At 46.2% G+C, this 17,991-nt stretch overlaps 1 protein-coding gene across 1 annotated transcript in view; it reads right to left on the bottom strand.

Annotated features, from left to right (window-relative positions):
• Nucleotides 1-13,089: 13,089 nt before the first annotated feature.
• Nucleotides 13,090-17,991, bottom strand: part of PSD3 (pleckstrin and Sec7 domain containing 3) — a 147,549-nt gene continuing 142,647 nt past the window's right edge. The window contains exon 16 of the mRNA XM_026661268.2: nucleotides 13,090-16,231. Within this exon, the coding sequence (XP_026517053.2) occupies nucleotides 16,019-16,231 (213 nt within the window). The 3' untranslated portion in view covers nucleotides 13,090-16,018. The remainder of the gene's footprint in view (nucleotides 16,232-17,991) is intronic.

Here is a 17,991-nt window from a genome sequence, read left to right as displayed (position 1 = left end):
TAAATAATTCCTCTCCCTCCCTGGTATTTATCCCTCTGATATATTTAGAGAGAGCAATCATATCTCCCCTCAGCCTTCTTTTGGTTAGGCTAAACAAGCCGAGCTCTTTGAGTCTCCTTTCATAAGACAGGTTTTCCATTCCTCGGATCATCCTAGTAGCCCTTCTCTGTACCTGTTCCAGTTTGAATTCATCCTTCTTAAACACGGGAGACCAGAACTGCACAAAATATTCCAGATGAGGTCTCACCAGTGCCATGTCTAACGGTAGTAACACCTCCTTTATCTCTACTGGAAATACCTCGTGTTGTGGGGGTGTTGATCATTGTAGCAGTGGAGATGTCTGCAGGTTTTGCATCTGTTGTTTCTGGCAAGGTCTGGTGCCTCTTTGAGTTGGTGTCCTGGTCTGTGGGGAGCTTGCTTCTGATGATGAGCTTGGAGAGGTTGGGGGGTTGTTTTCAGGCCAGAAGAGGGGTTCAGGAAAAATTTATTTCAGGAGGGGGTCCCCATCAAATACGGGTTGTAGTTGTTTGATGATACCCTGTATGGGTTCCGATATGGGGAGGTAGGTAACAACTAGGAGTGTGCAGTTGGGTGGGGAGAGGGGGGCATTTCTGTACCAAAGCAGGTTCTCTCAGGCAATTTGTCCCAAATAACAGGGGGTATTTGACTGAAATATGACTGGAGAGGCGTTAATGGGCCACTTCACCTTGAATGGTTCCTTTGAAATATGTGTTAAACTATTTATGCTAAACAATCTGTTCCACCTTGCATTTAGCTGTGCCACTCCAAGTGCCTTTCCCAGCCCTGCAGAAGAGCTCTGTGGAGCTTGAAAGCTTGTCTCTCTCACCAACAGAAGTTGGTCCAGTAAAAGATATTACCTCCCACACCTTGTCTCTGTACGCGTCCAACAGCAGATTGACGAGCAAGCAGCTGTCTTATAGCTCCCCTCCCTTTCCCCCAGCGCTGGGTCATTTAGTTCAAGCAGTTAGTAGCCACTCTTGAGTTTAAATCCAAAGGTCACAGGTTCAGTCCCCACAGTTGACCCAACCATGGGCCTCGTTCCACTCAGTCTAAAGAGAAATTATGGAAAAGCAGCAAAGAAAACCAGCCCCCAAGCGGTTTCACTCTACCTGCATTTCAGTCCCAAGCCTTCTTGTGCCCACACAGCCTGCCACAGCACCTGGCTTCCTGCCAGCCGGAATTGGATTCTGCCAGTTTGTCTTAAGTGTCGTTGCAAACAGTAGCTCAAGAGAGAGAGCATTTTTTGTTTTTCAGAAACAATTACAATCGCTAACTGCCGCCCACACCTCAGGAATCTCAGTTGCCTGAGAAACGTGACGTGGGCATTGCTGTGGTAACTGGCATTCACTTCTTCACCCTTCCTCCTATCAGTTAGTTTCAAAGTTCAAGCCTTCAGGGAACAGTCCAACCCCCTGCTCTAGCTAATGGGTTAGTTAGCCCAAGCCCTCCTCTCTGGCAGCACCCCTGCAACACTCCTCCCTCCCGTCATGAAAATCCATGTGGAAGCAGCTGAGGGAGAGCAGTAGCTAGACCCCATCTACCCCAGCATCAGGGCAGTACAGTCCCAAGCTGCCCAACAGATCAGGCTTTGAGATGATGTGCTTTCTCTAACAAAGCGTAGTTAGAATTGTTGTAAAAGACACATGGGTGCTCTTTGCACCTTTGCCGAACTTCTGAACAGTGGAATTTGCTCAATCGTTCTAAAAATATTCAGCTTCCAGCAGAGACCAAGCATGAAAAACATCAGACGACAAGGTGAATGAATGCAGCTAGTACAGCAGTTCTGAGCTTCAGGGGGGGATTGAAAAGATGTTTTCTGGGGATGACATTTTCTTCAGACATGGAAATTAGGGTTTTTTCAATGATATCTGTAGCCCTTCTGACTGCACAGACTTCCGTCAGAACAAACTGCTCCATGTTACGGGGACAATGCTCAGCTCCAAGTAGCTCACTCTTCCAGACAACACAGCTCAGATGCAAAACAAATAAGGAAAAAAATGGACTGCTCTTAACTTGGCTCAATCTGAATGACCAACAAAAGGCACCTCCCTCAGCCCAGGTCTGCCCTGCCAATTGTCAAAGCCCTGCAACAAAACATGGAGGCATCAGAGATCTTCAAAATGTGGTCGGAAGAATTTTTACCATGGAAAGTGCTAGGCAACTTTCAGACAAGGCTGGCTTCTGCCCCCCGCCCCCATGAAAAGCCCTTCTGATTTCCCCATGGCTAACATTAACTCATTCTGTTTTTTCCAAGTCTTCACTGACTGTGTAACTTGTTTAGTTGTCTCCCATGCTTGCCATTTACAGTACTGCCATGTTGTGTTTTTTCTCCTCCAGCCTCATTGCACTAACGTTGGAATGAGTCTTGTTCCTTGCAGTCTTTTTTAGCAGAGGAAATCTAGTCTGTTGAGCCATATTTTTGATTTCTTTTAGGATCCCCCAGCTTCCTATACCAGTGGATTTTAACACATCCTCTGAAGCGGCTGCATTTTCAAATCCATGCATGCTGAAGTACTCATGCATTTTTACCTCTGCCTGACCTAGATGCCCAAATACCCTGATATGTGCATTCAAGCTGGTGGATGCACATGAATAGCTGCTTGCATGTTGGGTATTTTTGTCCCTTAGTGAGGGGCATACACAAGCACTTTTGCACACATGCATTATAAAATTCTACCCCTGGAGTTCTAACTCCACAATACTTGTTTTTCTAGAGTGTCTCCTTTCCTGTTATATTTGCATTCTCTAAACTCATCCCTTTATTATAGCCTGTGGTCAGTGGTTCCTAGCTTCTGCACATGGGCACATTCTTCCATACGTTCCTTTAGTGGTTGTCCTGAGGCATGTTCCATTACTGGTCATCATTAACCTTATTGTTGCTTAAGTTTCTCTGGAGAGGGATGGAAGTTGTCTTGCTATTGAGCCGTTCTCCCCATGCAAAGCAGCAATAACAATGATTTCGGTGCTAAGAAGGTCATCACAAAAAGGAGTTTTTCTTATGACCCAGTTAAAAACCTGAACCAAAGCCCATTAAAGTCAATGGGAGTCTCTCCATTAACTGCAGTTTGCTTTGGATCAGGTCCAAAATGAGGACGGGAGTAGCTCCTGTGATAACTGCAAGGAAACATGACAATGACAGTGAATCTTAGCAGCAGCCATCCTGCATGTAGAACGTTATAGTATCTCAAACTGCTGTTTCCTCCTTTGAGTTGCTAGATGAGGACATACTAACACAACACCATGCCAGGTTGGCCTGTATGCCTCTATGTGGTTACTAACCTTATTTCATTAGCGAAATAAGCTCTTTGGGGCATGAACCATCTTTTTGTCCTGTGTTTGTACAGCACCTAGCACAATGGAGTCCTAGTCTGTAGCAGGGCGTGGCAGGGCCCCCGTGGCTCCTGCCTCTACTAAGTCCACAAAGTCACTCTGAGACCCTGGGGTTAGTATCCACTGGTGCAGTTTATTCACAGGCTTGTTCTCACCACCGTCTCACCATGTACAGTTGGCCCTTCACCATCTGCAGGGAGGGAAGGAGGGAAGAGCTACCTCCCTGCTTCCACTCCCTGCCTTTTCCCTTTCTTTCTGCTCTTCCCCTGAGGCTTTTATACCGCCCCAGGCTAATTATGCAGCAGCTGTCTCTGCCTCCCCAATTAGGGACAGGTTATCTCCAGCCAGCTCTAATCTATCCCCCTAAATGGGTGCTGGTGTGACAGAGGGCGGAATCAGCAACCCTTTGCCCAGCACCCTGTCACATGGTCCATAACTACAGCACCTGGATGCTAAAGCACAATACACATAATAATAGCATGGATTTAGCTGCAGACATATGCTCACCTCCTGCTTCAATCACCACCCCTCACTAGATTCTTTATATATGGGCTGAACAGATTTGGAGCAACTGGGGCCCCGATACAGCAGTGGCCTTTGGGTTTCCACCTGCATACACAACCGAACCCTCTCCAGCATCTCCTCCTGTGGTGTGTCTTAGGACAATGCCAGTGAATGTAAGTGCATCTGTTTTCCAGTTTGCAGGTGGAAGCTGCTGTTTTGACATTTCGTTAATAGTTTAAAGCATTGTGAACACGAGCTTTGATTAGGGGCAGAAAGGGATCAGCAGAAAATGCTTATCGGAGTAGCCTGCGTCAGCAGGGAAAACAAAATGGAAGGAGCTGTGAATAGCACTAATGTTCATAAGCGAGGATAATCTATTCAGACACAGTTAAAACATTATCCTGTGCTTATGTGAGACACTTAATAGATTTTCTCTATGGGCTTCCGCATGCACACTATATTTGGTCCTTTATACTAGAAGAAATCAACATACCATGTGCTAGAATTAACAATCTGCTTATTTTCAAGTCATCAGCTCCTCTCTGAATGGGAATTGGGAACACCGTAGCAGAGTGCGACAGTCCTCAATTCAGAGCACTAACGATGATCCTAAGAGACGGTGAACATCCAAGTATTTGAACTGTAATACTTACAGAGTCGTAGACTTTAAGGCCTGAAGGGGGCACTAGATCATCTGGTCTGACCTCCTGTATGTCAGACTAATACCACCCAGCACCAGCACGCTAGACCCAACAACCAAAATGAGATCGAACTATGACAGCCCAAAGGAGACTAGACTTTTATGTGCTTCAGGCAGGGAATAGGAGGGACCGAGGTACACCAGTGCCTGAGGCCCCTGCGATGGCAGGGAAATGATCAAGTAAGATATACCCAGATAACCCTGGTAAATGACCCACACTCACACTCTGCAGAGGAAGGCAACCCCCCCCCTCCAGGTCACTGCTAGCCTGACCTGGGGGGAAATCTCCTCCCAGCCCCACATAGGACACTTAGACCCTGGGAGGCTGTTTCAGAACCTCACCCCTCTGATGGTTAGAAACCTCCTTATTTCCAGCCTGAATTTGTTCATGGCCAGGTCATCTCACTTTGTTCTTTTACCAGCATTGTCCTTCAGCTTAAACAGCTCTTCATCCTCCTGGGAATTTACCTTCCTAATTTATTTAGAGAGAGCAATCAGATCCCCTTCTTTTTGCTAGACTAAACAAGCCAAGCTCTTCCTGTCTCACAAAATAGGCCTTCCGTTCCCCTGATCATCCGAGTAGCTCTTCTCTGCACCTGTTCCAGTTTAAATTAATCTAACATGGGTGACCTGAATTGTACACAGTATTCCATATGAGGTCTTATCAATGCCTTGGACAATGGCTTTAATACTTCCCTATCTCTACTGGAAATACCTCACCTAATACATCCTAAAGATTGCATTTCCCTTTTCCACAGCTGCATTACCTTGGTGGCTCATAGTCATCCTGTGATCAACACACCGAGGTCTCGCTCCTCCTCTGTTGCTTCCAGTTGATGAGCCCTCTGCTTGCAGCAGAAATTCTTATTATTAGACCGTAAGTGCATGACCATGGAGTTTATACTATTGAATTTCATGCCGTTTCTGCCACTGTAGTCTTCACGGTTATCCAGATCTTCCGGTACGATAGTCCAATCCTGCTCTGTATTGACAATGCCTCCAGACTTTGTATCACCAGAACATTTCATTAGCATACTCCTGTTTTTGTGCAAGGTCATTAATAAAAATAATGAATAAGATTGGTCTTACTTGTCTAACTGCAAGTGCCTCAGCTCTAGCTTGAGGGAATTCCTGCAGACAAAAACCTCAACGCGGACAAACGTGCAGAGAAATCTTGTTAGTACAGTGATGTGTGGTGTGGTTTTTTAAAAAGGGTATGTGTGTTTGCTATTATTGTCTCTGCACATTTCAAACACCCCTAATTTAAAGAGTCCTCCATGCCTCCCACACCCCTTCTGGCCCCCTGCATGCTCTGTGCCCCTTATGTCCTTATATAACTCCTGCATGCCCCCCATTCTCCTCCCCCACTCCATGCGACCTCCCCTCTTTCTTCCCTAACCTCAGCTCATACCCTTCCCAGTTTCTTACCCCCTCTGGCCTCTGTCCCTCTGTGTTTGCCCCCTTTCCTCCTACCCTCCCTGCCCATGCCCTCAATTCTGCCCAACAGCTGCAGCAGCAGGCGCATGCAGCCAGCAGCAGAGCAATTTACTATACCTGTCACTTCACAAGGATGAGCCCAGCCACTGGCTGCACATGACTTTGGACATCAGACTGTGTTTTGAGAAAGAAAAGAACCAATGATTCCGAAACCACGTCTTTCTGCTGAGCCAATAACACTAGCCTTGATTGCACACTTCTTCCAGGCCACCCCTCACGCCCGGGAAAAGCTACCAGTCCAAGTCTGTAAAGCCACCATCGTATCCTCCTTCAAGTCACCCCTCCAACCTCACCTTTGCTGCCGTACATATGGAACAATGCCACCTGATCAGTGAGAGGCAAGGTGATGAGTTGTAAATACTGTGGTTACTGCTACTAGCTGGCTAAGAATGGTGCATCCTGCTCCATTCCAGACCCCTTGTTATCTCATCCACCTGCTACAGCATTCAGTTTAGACTGGGAGCTCTTTGGGGAAAGGATGGTCATTTGCTATGTGTCTGTATAGCACCTACCACAATGGGGCTCTCTTCTGGCTGAGACCTTTCAGTTCTGGTGTAATACAAATATTAAAGAGCAACAGCTTAAATGAAGGTGCACTCAAATCCAGCAGATGAAATACATTTGGTTTATTTCTTTCTAAAGTTTGTACATATACATATATCATATACATGTGTGAAATCCTTCACTGCTTTGCTCGATTTCAATCACATAAAAATCATTCAGAAGGCTGCAGACTCGTAGTTACTCTAAAGCAACATTATCCTGCCTTATAAAACACAGAGGAACAAGAGTTATAATCATGAACGTGTACACAAGAGAGAACTATATCTCACAGTTTCAATACATCAGAGGCAAATTATTTGTCTGCTTACTCCAGCAATGCTCAAAGAGAGGGAAATATTTATATACAGTCACCTCGAAGGAAAAACAAAGCAATGTAAACTTCATTTCAAAATATTATTTAAACGATGTAATAATATCCACGAGTCCTTCCCCCAGGGAGACAGGACATTCTGTAAGTGCCTTCATTTACCAGGAATTATCATTCTAGTACCTGTCACATAGACTAGAATAGGAAATCCAAGGGCATCCTATGGTACCGTTAGAAAACAGCAAAGGCCCTGATTCAGGACAGCAGCTCTAGACGGGAAAGCACGTGATCAAGTCCCACGGACATCAGTGGCACTTAAGCACATCTTGAAATGCTTTCATGATTTGGGGCCTCGATCAGGTCTGCATAGCTCTGGCTCTTTGACCGCAGATGTGAAGTAGGGCCTCTCTATGGAGAAATTTACTCTTGGTGGGGAGAGCCAGCATAGACCTTACATAGGGCCTGCCTCCAGGGTCAGAGCAGCAGGATTTATTCCAGTGGAGAAGGGCTGGAGAGAACTTCAGCACTGCTCCATTACAGACAGACAGTGGCTCTTGAAATGGGCACAGCTGACACTTCCCCCTGCCACTCTTTGTAACTTATCAACCACATGGATTCTTACACATCTCTCTGCAATTGTTACAGTAAATCCTCACCACTCTTGCAAAACTATAACAGCCCGGGGTAACATTTTCAAAAGCGCCTAAGTCACCTAGAAGTCTAATGATATTTAGGCACCCAAGTGACTGTGGCATTTTTGAAAATGTTCCCCCACTTGGATTATTCACAGAACTCAGCCAAGATTTCTTTAAACAATGGGAGCCTTAAATTAGGCTCATAGGGAGGTATTTGCAAAAGTGCTCAGTGATGCTCCCATTGAAGGCAATGGATGACACCAACAGGAGCAGTTAGCCCAATGTCGAGAGCTTTTTAAATTCCCACCCCATAATTGCTCTCTATGCTCCTAAATAAATTACTTTATTTTCAAATGTCCTGAGCACCCAGCAGCTTCTGCAGAACATACCACGGCAAGGCTGGATTAAGAAAAACACTAAACCTGCAAAAGCATTTAATAACCGTTTAACTGGCTAAAACAACCAACGCCCTGCTGTTTATAGCTGTTAAACTGTCTGGACAAAAATGAAGCATCGGAAAAGAATAACCTTTGCAGTGTTTAATCACAGAAGCCATACATCGCATAAGAACCACACACACATTCACACACGCTCACTGCTTAAACACACTCAACAGGTACTGTACAGTTACTTTAACTTCGTGAGATGAGCAGTATTTCCCAAACTTAAAAGCTGCCAAGAAATTCTTGTTCTGTATCCAAGACACTGGATTTAGTCAAGTTACACAGCGCCACCAGCCCACCCTAAGTGAGATGTTCTAATTGCAACGAAACCCACACAAATACAAACCGGTTGAGTTTCCAGCCTATCGTTTTTTGGAAGTTTATTGGACTCTGAGTGGGATTTTCAAACGTGTGTAAGTGATTTAGGACTGAAAGTCAATGGAGCTTTGTGTTTAGGCCCTTTTGAAAGTCTTTCCTCATTTTTAAAGTGATGCAGGCTGGATTTCAAGAATCATCCTTTTTTCAGCAGGTGGTGTCATCAGAGCAGATGAATGAATCTTTGCTGTAACTTGGCTGAATGCTATGGAGTTACACCAGGCTTTCATTTGGCCCATTGCAGAACTGATAATCTTGCCTACTTTTTTGAAATTTGCCCAATAAAAGGCCTGGTTCGGATCTCCCTTATGTTATCAGTAAAACTGGCGTATCTCCAGCAAGCTACTACTAATTAACAATGGATTAGGCAAGATGAAAATGCTGCCCTTTTTTTCGTCTTTTTATTACACCCTTAGAACATAATTAATCCTCACGTTGCTAAGTCCCACGCTTTATACACCGTACAAATAAAATGTTGTTCTCTGTCTACCCACCTCTCAGTAGACATGGAAGAGTAGATGCCATGGGGTGTGTGTGATTATTAATAATTTACTATTTTTACCAAATATACTAACTTTACAGGTGGGATTTTCCCAATCACTCAGTGTTGGCCTATTCCTGCTCCCATAGACAGTGGGAGCAGAGAAAGGACAACATTGAGCACTTCAGAAAGCTCCAACCCACATCTACTGCTAATCTATGGAGTGTTATAATAAATAATCAAAGCTAAACCTCAGTGCCGTCAACAAAATAAATGAACAAGTTACATTTTATGGTGCATGAGCCTTACTTATTCCATTATTTGTTCCCATGCTAATGAGCAACATTCAGTCATTTGCAATAGGTGTCAGAATCATTCGCCTGCATTAAGCAAGGTTTCCCCATACCACCTTGCTCTTATTAACTCACAGCATTGAATAAGAAGCATTGTATTGTGCTGGAAAAAGAAAAAAGAGTCAGGGAATTATAAAACCTAGCTCTTAAACTGCTCTTTCCACCTGTACAGCTCAAAGCGCTTTACAAAGGGGCCAGTATCATTATCCCTGTTTTGCAGATGGGGAAATGGAGGCACCGAGCAGTGAAGTGACTTGCCCAAGGTCACTCAGCAGGCCAGTAGCAGAGCCAGGGATGGACTCCAGGTCTCCTGAGTCTCCATCCAGTGCCCTTTCCCCTGGGCCATAAATGGCTATTTAGCACAGTAACAGGAGCTTTGGCTCCTTGAGCGTCTTTTCAAACACCCTAAGAACTCCAAGGCAAAAGGGAAGGTAGGCAGGGAGTGTGAATAGGCAGAAGCAAAATGTTCAGCATGAACTACCATGGAAATAGCTCCTTTTCGTCTCTAGGCCGCTTCATATTCCCATTTGGGGTCGTGAAGAGAGCTGAACAAGTCCAGGAGTGTGGGCTGAAGAATCCTAGTTGAGCCCAGGGCTTGTTCAGAGAGTTACACCCGGGCTTCAGAACTGCCCTACCACAGCCAGCATGCTGTGTAGATGCCAAGCGGAGAGACTGGCACTGGGTGAATGTTTATGCAGGCAGCAGCCCGGTAGATTTCTCTGAAGGAAATACTGCCAAGCAAGTCATCAATGCTCAGAAAAACAGCTCCAAGAGCTCATGTTCGGATAACCTGGCTAATATGTCTCAAGGCACAGGCGTATCTGCTTAGACAGGCACTGAGTGGAAATGGCATCCCATTCACACTGATCCCCCAAAGTCACAAAATGCCTCTCTGCTTCCTAACTGCCTAACAAAATAAAATCTCCAAGCCCTCTCGACAGCATGGGCTGTATGTGCCCCTGGGTAAGCGTGAGGCTTTGGGACGAGAACCTGGGAGATTAAGCGTCTTTCAGGGGAAACACCTTCTTCGCTCTAACTCTGGAATGAGGCCGCAGGATAGCTTTGTCTGTGTGGAGTACAGGGAAAGGAGGAAGAGCCCCCGGAGCCTGGGACTCAGCCACCCTCCTCACAGATGTAATTGTGATTGAAAAGGCAGCCTTTCGTTGCAGACAGAATGAGCACACCACCCAGGGCTCAACAGGAGAGTTCATCAACTTTGCCACCACCAGCCTGGGGCCTCACCATGGAAGGAGAGAGACCAGCAGAACCATCCACTGGCAGGCGATGCACTGAGGTGGCAGACAAGTGCACCATGATAGGACACAAGGAGAAACCAAGAGACGTTAACTATGGTCAAAAGTCCAAAGCAGATTATGGGGCTGCAGAATATGAACACAGAGTCTCTGCTGCTCTAGAGAGAAAAACGTCTCCCCCTTCTGACCGTAACATGCCCGTGCAACATCCCAGAGGTTTAGCAGTGGCCTTCGTGTCTTTTACTCTCTAGAGTGTCTCCGTGATCTTGAACCCGAACACACCGCACCCAGCAAACAAGGGCATGAAGTGAAAAGCCCATAACGGCTAGCACTACGAACACTCCGCTCTGGCCAGGTGGTCGAGAAGGAACAAAGAGCGGTTCGTCTGTCACAAGCCCATATTACCCTCAGCACGGGGCATGAGGATAGCAAGGGTGCATGTGTGGACCATATGATCACTGCTGCCAAAAATCTCCACCCGAAGGCGCAAGGGGCACATGCACCCCTCAAATGGAGCGTTCCCAGGGACACAGCTCAAAGGAGGAGGAAACACTGTGGAAAATTATTTTAACCTTGGAAAATTCTTTTAACAAATTCCAAACTATCAAGAATAATGAAAAATAGTTTGAATCTAAGTTTCAATGAAACAACAGTCCCAACAGCTCAGCTACATTATTCCTCAGTTGACTGAGTTACCCACCTACTGACAACAACTGAGGTAACAATGTACAAACTGGTCTAAAAGGTTGCAGGCCTGGATGGAGGAATCTCTCTCTCTCTCTCTCTCTCTCTCTCACACACACACACACACACACACACACACCCCCCCCCCCCCCCCCCCCCCAGCAATTCTCAGCCATGGCCTACAGAATCATCCCATGCACCAAACCCAAGAATCCTTTCCATTTGCAAAGGACTGTGGGATTCGGGTTCTGGGATAATATTTGGCCCGTTTTGCTTCTCTGTCCTTGTTCCCTCCTTTCTCCCCCCCCCCCCCACCAATGCTGGAGGGTGGGAAGTTCTGCTCCAAGGGGCTGTGGAGCAGCTCCCCTTCCCTGGAGCCTAGCCAGCCGCCTGTGTGTGGGGTGGACGGGGAACAGCTGTTCTCAGGTTGGATGGATAGAGGAAGAGAAGGGGTGGGAGCCTCAGCAGGAAGGAAGAGACCCAGGATCCTGCTGGGGCCTAATGCCCATGGGATTTTTGCAGCTGTCCGCTGGCAGACGGGACCCAGCAGGTGCCTCCCCCTCCCCCACCAGCCCCTGGAGTGCACCCAATGAGCTGCAATGCTGCAGAGCTGCCACGGGCCCAATCCCGACACCCTCATGCAGCGATCCCAATGCCTCGGTGGGAGACTGGCCTGAGGTACAGCATCAGGATTAGAATCTGCAGGGGAAAAGTCTGCATGAAAGCAAGGGAGGTGGAGGCCTCATGGGGCAACAGGAACTGCACATGCTGAAATGCCCAGGATTTGGGAGTCCCCTACACGTTGCCCTTCGAGTAAGCGAGAGCAAACCCAAAGAGCACAGCATGGCACCTCTCTGTACAGATCAGGGTAGCTCCTTGGAGGGGAGTGCAAAGGGTTAATCATGAAAGTTCTGACTACAGAGTGACAACCAAAGCACCCTGCATGGATGCTGACATTCTCAGCCACTCTGAGCTACTTGTTATCAGAAGGGGACCTCCCGTTCAGATCCAATCTAGACCTGCACTGGGCCAGTGCCCTAAAGCCACGGTAACCGATCACGGACGTCACAATCACCTCACTGTGGAGGAATCCTCGGGCGATATAGCCGGAGGCACCACAGTGGCTCCTATGTCATATCCCCTCCCTGTGGCCAGCACCGGGGGAATGACTGGGAAAAGGTTGTGTGTCTGGAGGTTCCCTACCCCCCGATGATTCCTGGTTGCCATATTTTCCCTTGGAAGTACTGGGCAGCTAGTGCAATTTACAGCAGCCTTTAGGCTGCTCTAACTTGCACCGGAAGAGCAGCCTGGCATAGAGTGGGCCCAAGACAAAAGAAACACAAAAGTGGCTTTAAAAAGTCACCTTTACACCCTTGTCCCTCTTGAGCTGCACTGCTTCTTGACAGCAGCCAAGGGCTGCTGTCAAGCACCTATATAGTATAATCACATATTTATCTTCTCTGCTAAAAGCAAATACCCAGGAGCTTGAAAGCAAGGTACTTTGAAAATAATGTGCAACACATAACGGGCTAGATTCTCGGGGGGAGGGGAGAAGGGTTGGGGGTCAAATGGCATAGCTCCAGTCTCTTCAATGCTGATTTACACCTTCTGAGAATCTGGCCCACCCTCTCTGCTACACTGTAATGTTAAAAGCAAACCAAACTGCAATACTGGTCAGCACTCTGATCCTGCTCAGTGAGGTCTGTGGAGTTTTGCCACTTACTTCAATGGCAGCAGGATCTGCCTTTGTGTTTTCTCTTTACTTGTTTAGTAAAACATATCAAAGGAGACGGCGACACAGGTCAGCTGTAAAGTGACACAGCCAGCAGTGGGAATTTCAGCTGATACTAAAACCTCACAAATTCTCAGATCACTAATCTGCACACCTCAGAACTCTCACAAAAAGCAGGTGGCGCTCAGTGAATATTTAACAGCTGAAAGCTGCAGTGAAATTGCATTTTACTAAGACCGGATACGTTTTACAAAATATACCACAATCCAAGTACAAGTACACTCTGTAGTAGCGTAATAAATAATTAAAACTAAACTGCATTTGACAAAATAAATAAAATGAATTTTGTGATTCACTGTGTCAGACTTTTCAAACTGCATGAAATTCACTCATCTGCAAGGAGTTCCCTAGTGGTGAGCATGAATTATCCAGTATCTGCGTAGATTGAGAAAGATATTATATGGGAGAACTTCAGCTTGTGACTGGGAGAGCAACAATTCAAACACAATCCAGGGGCAGCCAGAACATCTTAAAAGCCAACGCAAACATTTGCAATTGTCACCTCTTTGCCTTTTAAACCACTGCACTCTATTTGTAAACACAAGTACATGGATACCTTGAGTAAGGCCAGAGTAGAGGTGCACTGTGCTGGGAGTGGAGCAGGGATCAAATTGTGACTTCTCTGGACCATTTCTGTTTCTGCTGTACTGTTACTGTGAGGAACTGATGTGAAATGGTTGCAGGACTCCCTATGTAATGGCATTTAGCAATCCCGGTATTCGCGCTCTCTCTCTCTCTGTCTCAGTACAACTCAACCTCTTGTTTACTGCCTTTATTTTTTTTTTTTACTATTGCTGTACAATGAACAGCTGCAGGATGCCTAGGCCTTTCTCCTGAGTGGCTAATCTACTACCCCTCAATGAGTAGTTCAAATTATTTCTTCCAATGTGTATTACCCCGGCCCTTGTCTACAGTGAATGACACTTCCCAGCATGCTGCTCAAGCACATAACTTTGACCCTAATTCAGGAAAGTTTCTCTTCAAGGTAAACTTTAAGCAAAACGTAATTTTTAAAAAACAAATCCAAACGTTGGAAAATGTTGACCAGCCCTCCTCACAGCTCCGTGAATCGCAGTCACTCCGGGTCATTTTTAAAATGGGGTCAGGCACTGGCTATCCTCTAGACTTCTAGTACGATGACAGATTACAAATTTTTGTGAGCAGCTCAGCCACTCCATTCATAAGTCACATTGGAACTCTTGGATTCAATACCATCTGGTCCTCGTGAGTGACTGCATCCTAAATGATCAATTTGGTGCACCACCTCCTCTTTCAATGCTACGATCTCTGACAGCACAGCATGGGTATTACAGTCTAGAGCTCTGGGGTGTGCATCTCATGGTTGTTCTTTGTGGTGGAGGCTGGTATAGAGAAATCATTTAGCTTCTCTGCAAGGTCCTTATCTTACTGGATTGCTCCCTCTACTGCCTACTAGTCTGGTAGTTTAGTAGTCCAGAATGGTTTTAACGTCCATGACCAATGCGTCATTGGCCTCTCACCTGAGCCTGCCCACAGGTATACCCTCTGTCGCGAGGAGCTCTGCTCCTGAGCTGTCTAGACATTTCTTTGAGGCCACCTACTGCAGTTTATATTGACCTGGGCTGTCTTTGCACATTAAGGATTAGATCCCCCAGACGAGCTGAACTGCAGTAAGCACAAGATGGGCGGGCACTGGGAAGAAGCAAAGGTGTCTCTTAGTCACCTTCACGCTCTCCGGATCCTGGCCCTTGGCGTAAGTTAAGGCAACCTCAGGGCTGCTTTAAGTTACACCTGGCTGCCTGCAGCCCAAAAGGGCCATTCCAGCAGCTGGGGAAGGCTGAGGTATACAGACACCCTGGTCAAGTCCCTTTTCCCCCGGGCCATGTTCTTATATAGAGGTCAGGAGTTGCTATTACAGGAAGACTCCACAGGGGGCAGGTTTTGCTGTCCCTATGGCACATCGGTGTGACTGCCATGGACAGAGCAACTGAAATGGGGTCAGATTCTGGCTTTGAGACCAAAGAGTCTCTATTCCATTAAGTCTCTGAGTCACCAGGACTTCTGTTCCAACATGTTCTTTCTAAATACTTGTGAAAAATTCAAGGGATAGTTTAACAGAATTCCTTTCAGAAGAGAACAGGAGAACACCTCCATTGATATCAGAGAGACTGCAGAATACCTGCGCCTACTAAAAAGGAAATCAAAATTCTGGAGGGAAACTGCAGATGAACAATGCATATTAAGACTCTATATGGCAGCGGTGTGAGAGTGTATTGTTGAGAAACACATGGGATTCCCTTTTCTACTAAAACACGCAGCCAGCAGTTGTCATCTACAACAATCTATTGCATAGTGAAATGGAAAAATAAAATTCATTTTGGCTGGATCAATCATCAAGAGAGACATGGCTTTGGGCACCCCCTTCTGCTCCCCCAAAGAGTCTTCACTTTGAAAAACCTGTTCTAATTCTGTATGCCCAGCATTCCCGGTGATTTTCATTGTTTAGTCCCTTGGTCTGTGTGGGTCCAGAGTTAATACAATCCAGTACCCTATCTGTTTATACGGCTCCTATCACTGCAGCACAAGTACCAGCATGTTTCACATCATTGGGAGATCTCCAGTTGCAGCATCAGAATTTAACTAACTTGCAGGGAGCGGTCAGCTCCATCTTTGCAACTGAGCAACAATTCATTTCTCGTCACTGCAGCTAGCACTCACTATGCTGCAGTGCTTGTCCAGTTACTTTTCCCACTGCAACGAGAAAGGTCACAGGTGACTTGAGATGAAAGTCACGTGCCAATGAGAGAGGAGAGAAGGGGAGGAGACGTGCAATAAATCAGGGAGTCCCACTCCCACCCCTTTAAAAAAAAAAAGAGGTGCTTCAATGGCTAGATGATAAATTAACAAGGCAAAGCAAATCAGGAGTCAAGACATCTCCCACAATCTGTACAGAAACAACAAAATATACAATAGAAAATGTCACTACCACCCCATTCAGGCAGATGCATTGGTTTGTTTTTGTCAAAGACAGGTTAGCAAAGGAAATTTTTGACCAATGGTATTTTGCTGCATGGCTGTTTCTACAGCGGTCTCATGCAGTCTAAGTGACCTTCTGCTTGATGCTGGGTGTTTCTGGTCTGTAGTCCTTCCTCTCGGAGATGTTTCGCTTCACCTTGACAGTAACTGGAGACTCCTGATTTAATGAGGGACTCGAATGGGATTTCTTCAGTCCTGGCCCATCATTTTCTCCACTACTCAGCAGCTCCTTCCCCCCTTCTTTCAGTAGGGCAACATAAATCTCATAGCGGATTTTCTGGAAAAGGAACAAAGGAATGGATCAGCGTGGGTGAACTTCTCTGGGCTGTGACAGGCAGGAGGTCCGCCTGGATCATCAGACTGGCCCCTTGAAATCTAGGAGTCTAATATGTATGTGAACAATGGTGGCTAATATAAATTACACCACACAGAAATTGTCTGAGCCAGCCAGAGCCCAGGGATGTTGTACAATTGCCAACGTTTATTCCTCAACCAGGCAAATCTTTGCTCTGTACCTAATGGCCCTCAGCCAATAAGAGTGCAGGGAGATTTACATAACTGATGGGTGGCAGTTTCTGAATAGCCATGCAGGGCATGCTGAGCTGTACCTTCCTGCTGCACAAATAGCCCTAATTAAAGCAAACAGGGCTACTCACACAGCAGGGCATTACTCAGCGTGCGTACGCATGGCGGGACGGTCCAAAGCAGCCGTTTTCAACCTTTCTTCATTTGCGAACCCCTAAAATAATTTTGAATGGAGCTGCGGACCCCTTTGGGAATCTTAGACATAGTCTGTGGACCCCCAGGGGGCTGCAGACCGTAGGTTGAAAACCAGTGGTCCAAAGGCACTGCGAAAATCTTTCTGCTAAGATTTGCCACTGTCCTCAGAACTCCCCAAACTTCTGTGGCCACAATCAGCCTGGCCACCACAGGTTCTGCTCCCCCTGTCCCAGCCCGTGTTACCCTAGATATTAAACCCTGGATCACACAGCGTGCACAGAATCACACCGGTATGCTCTATGTGTGGCTCTCCCACAGAGAGTGGGTGGGTGGGCCAGCCGAACGTTAGCCTTCTCCAGGGCAGCTCTACCCCGCTTTGCCTCCAAGAGGATATTCTGCTAGTCCAGTGTTCGGAAAACAGAATGGGGAAGCTCCTCCTGATAGCCTGAGGTCTACCGGACTCTGCTCCCTGTTCAGGCACCAATGTTTTTATGTACAGCAAAAGCACCCAATCCTAATTTGTTCCGTATCTGGACTAGGGTGTTTCCCTTTATTACAGAGCAATTGTTGCTTTGCAAGTCACAACCATACGGCACCTCACACAATGCCACAGCAATCAACAGGCACAAATAGTCAGTCATAGGAATTTGCCTGCAGGAGTTTAGCAAAGTTAGCCAGTACGGCTGGTGATGGGAAAGTGGCAATCCATCCCTCAGCAGCCATTAATGTCCGTGTAGGAATTGGAATTAAGGTGATCACAGTGGAGGGGGGGGGGGAAGGAACCCCACACTTCTACTGATTATTAATCCATTTTTCAAAGTAATAAAACAGTTGCTAAATTATGTTCCTGACTGAGCAAAAATGTTTAAAGAGAATTCTTTCCATTTATAATAAAATAATAAAATTCAAGCAATAATAATAATAATTTGAATGCAAAATAGTTAAAAGTATTGGGAACTGCTTTGAAGAGGACAAAAGATGAAAGAACGTGACCAGGTTTCCAAAAAGTCCTTTGAGAAACAAAATCTTACTGAGAATGATCACAAGAGAAATCTGCTTAAAAATGAAATGAGGAAAAAACCAGTCGGATCAGTTCCATATCAGGAGGTCCAGCACAGCGCTGCAGAGACAAATAAAAGAAAGCGGTATCACCTGTCACTCAAACAAGAACCAATGAGCAGAATTCTGATGATGTGCCATGCTTCACTGCATAATGAATGGACAGGTTGGCAAGAGGAGGAAATAGTTATTGCTGCAAGTGCTGGCTCATCATAACATTTATCAATGAGCAGAACTGCATTCGCTCTGTGTGGCTCA

The sequence above is a fragment of the Terrapene carolina genome, unplaced genomic scaffold (assembly GCF_002925995.2).
Source record: "Terrapene carolina triunguis isolate 2854851 unplaced genomic scaffold, T_m_triunguis-2.0 Scaffold988, whole genome shotgun sequence".
Taxonomy (NCBI): domain Eukaryota; kingdom Metazoa; phylum Chordata; order Testudines; family Emydidae; genus Terrapene; species Terrapene triunguis.
This window is presented reverse-complemented; position numbering and strand designations above follow the sequence as displayed.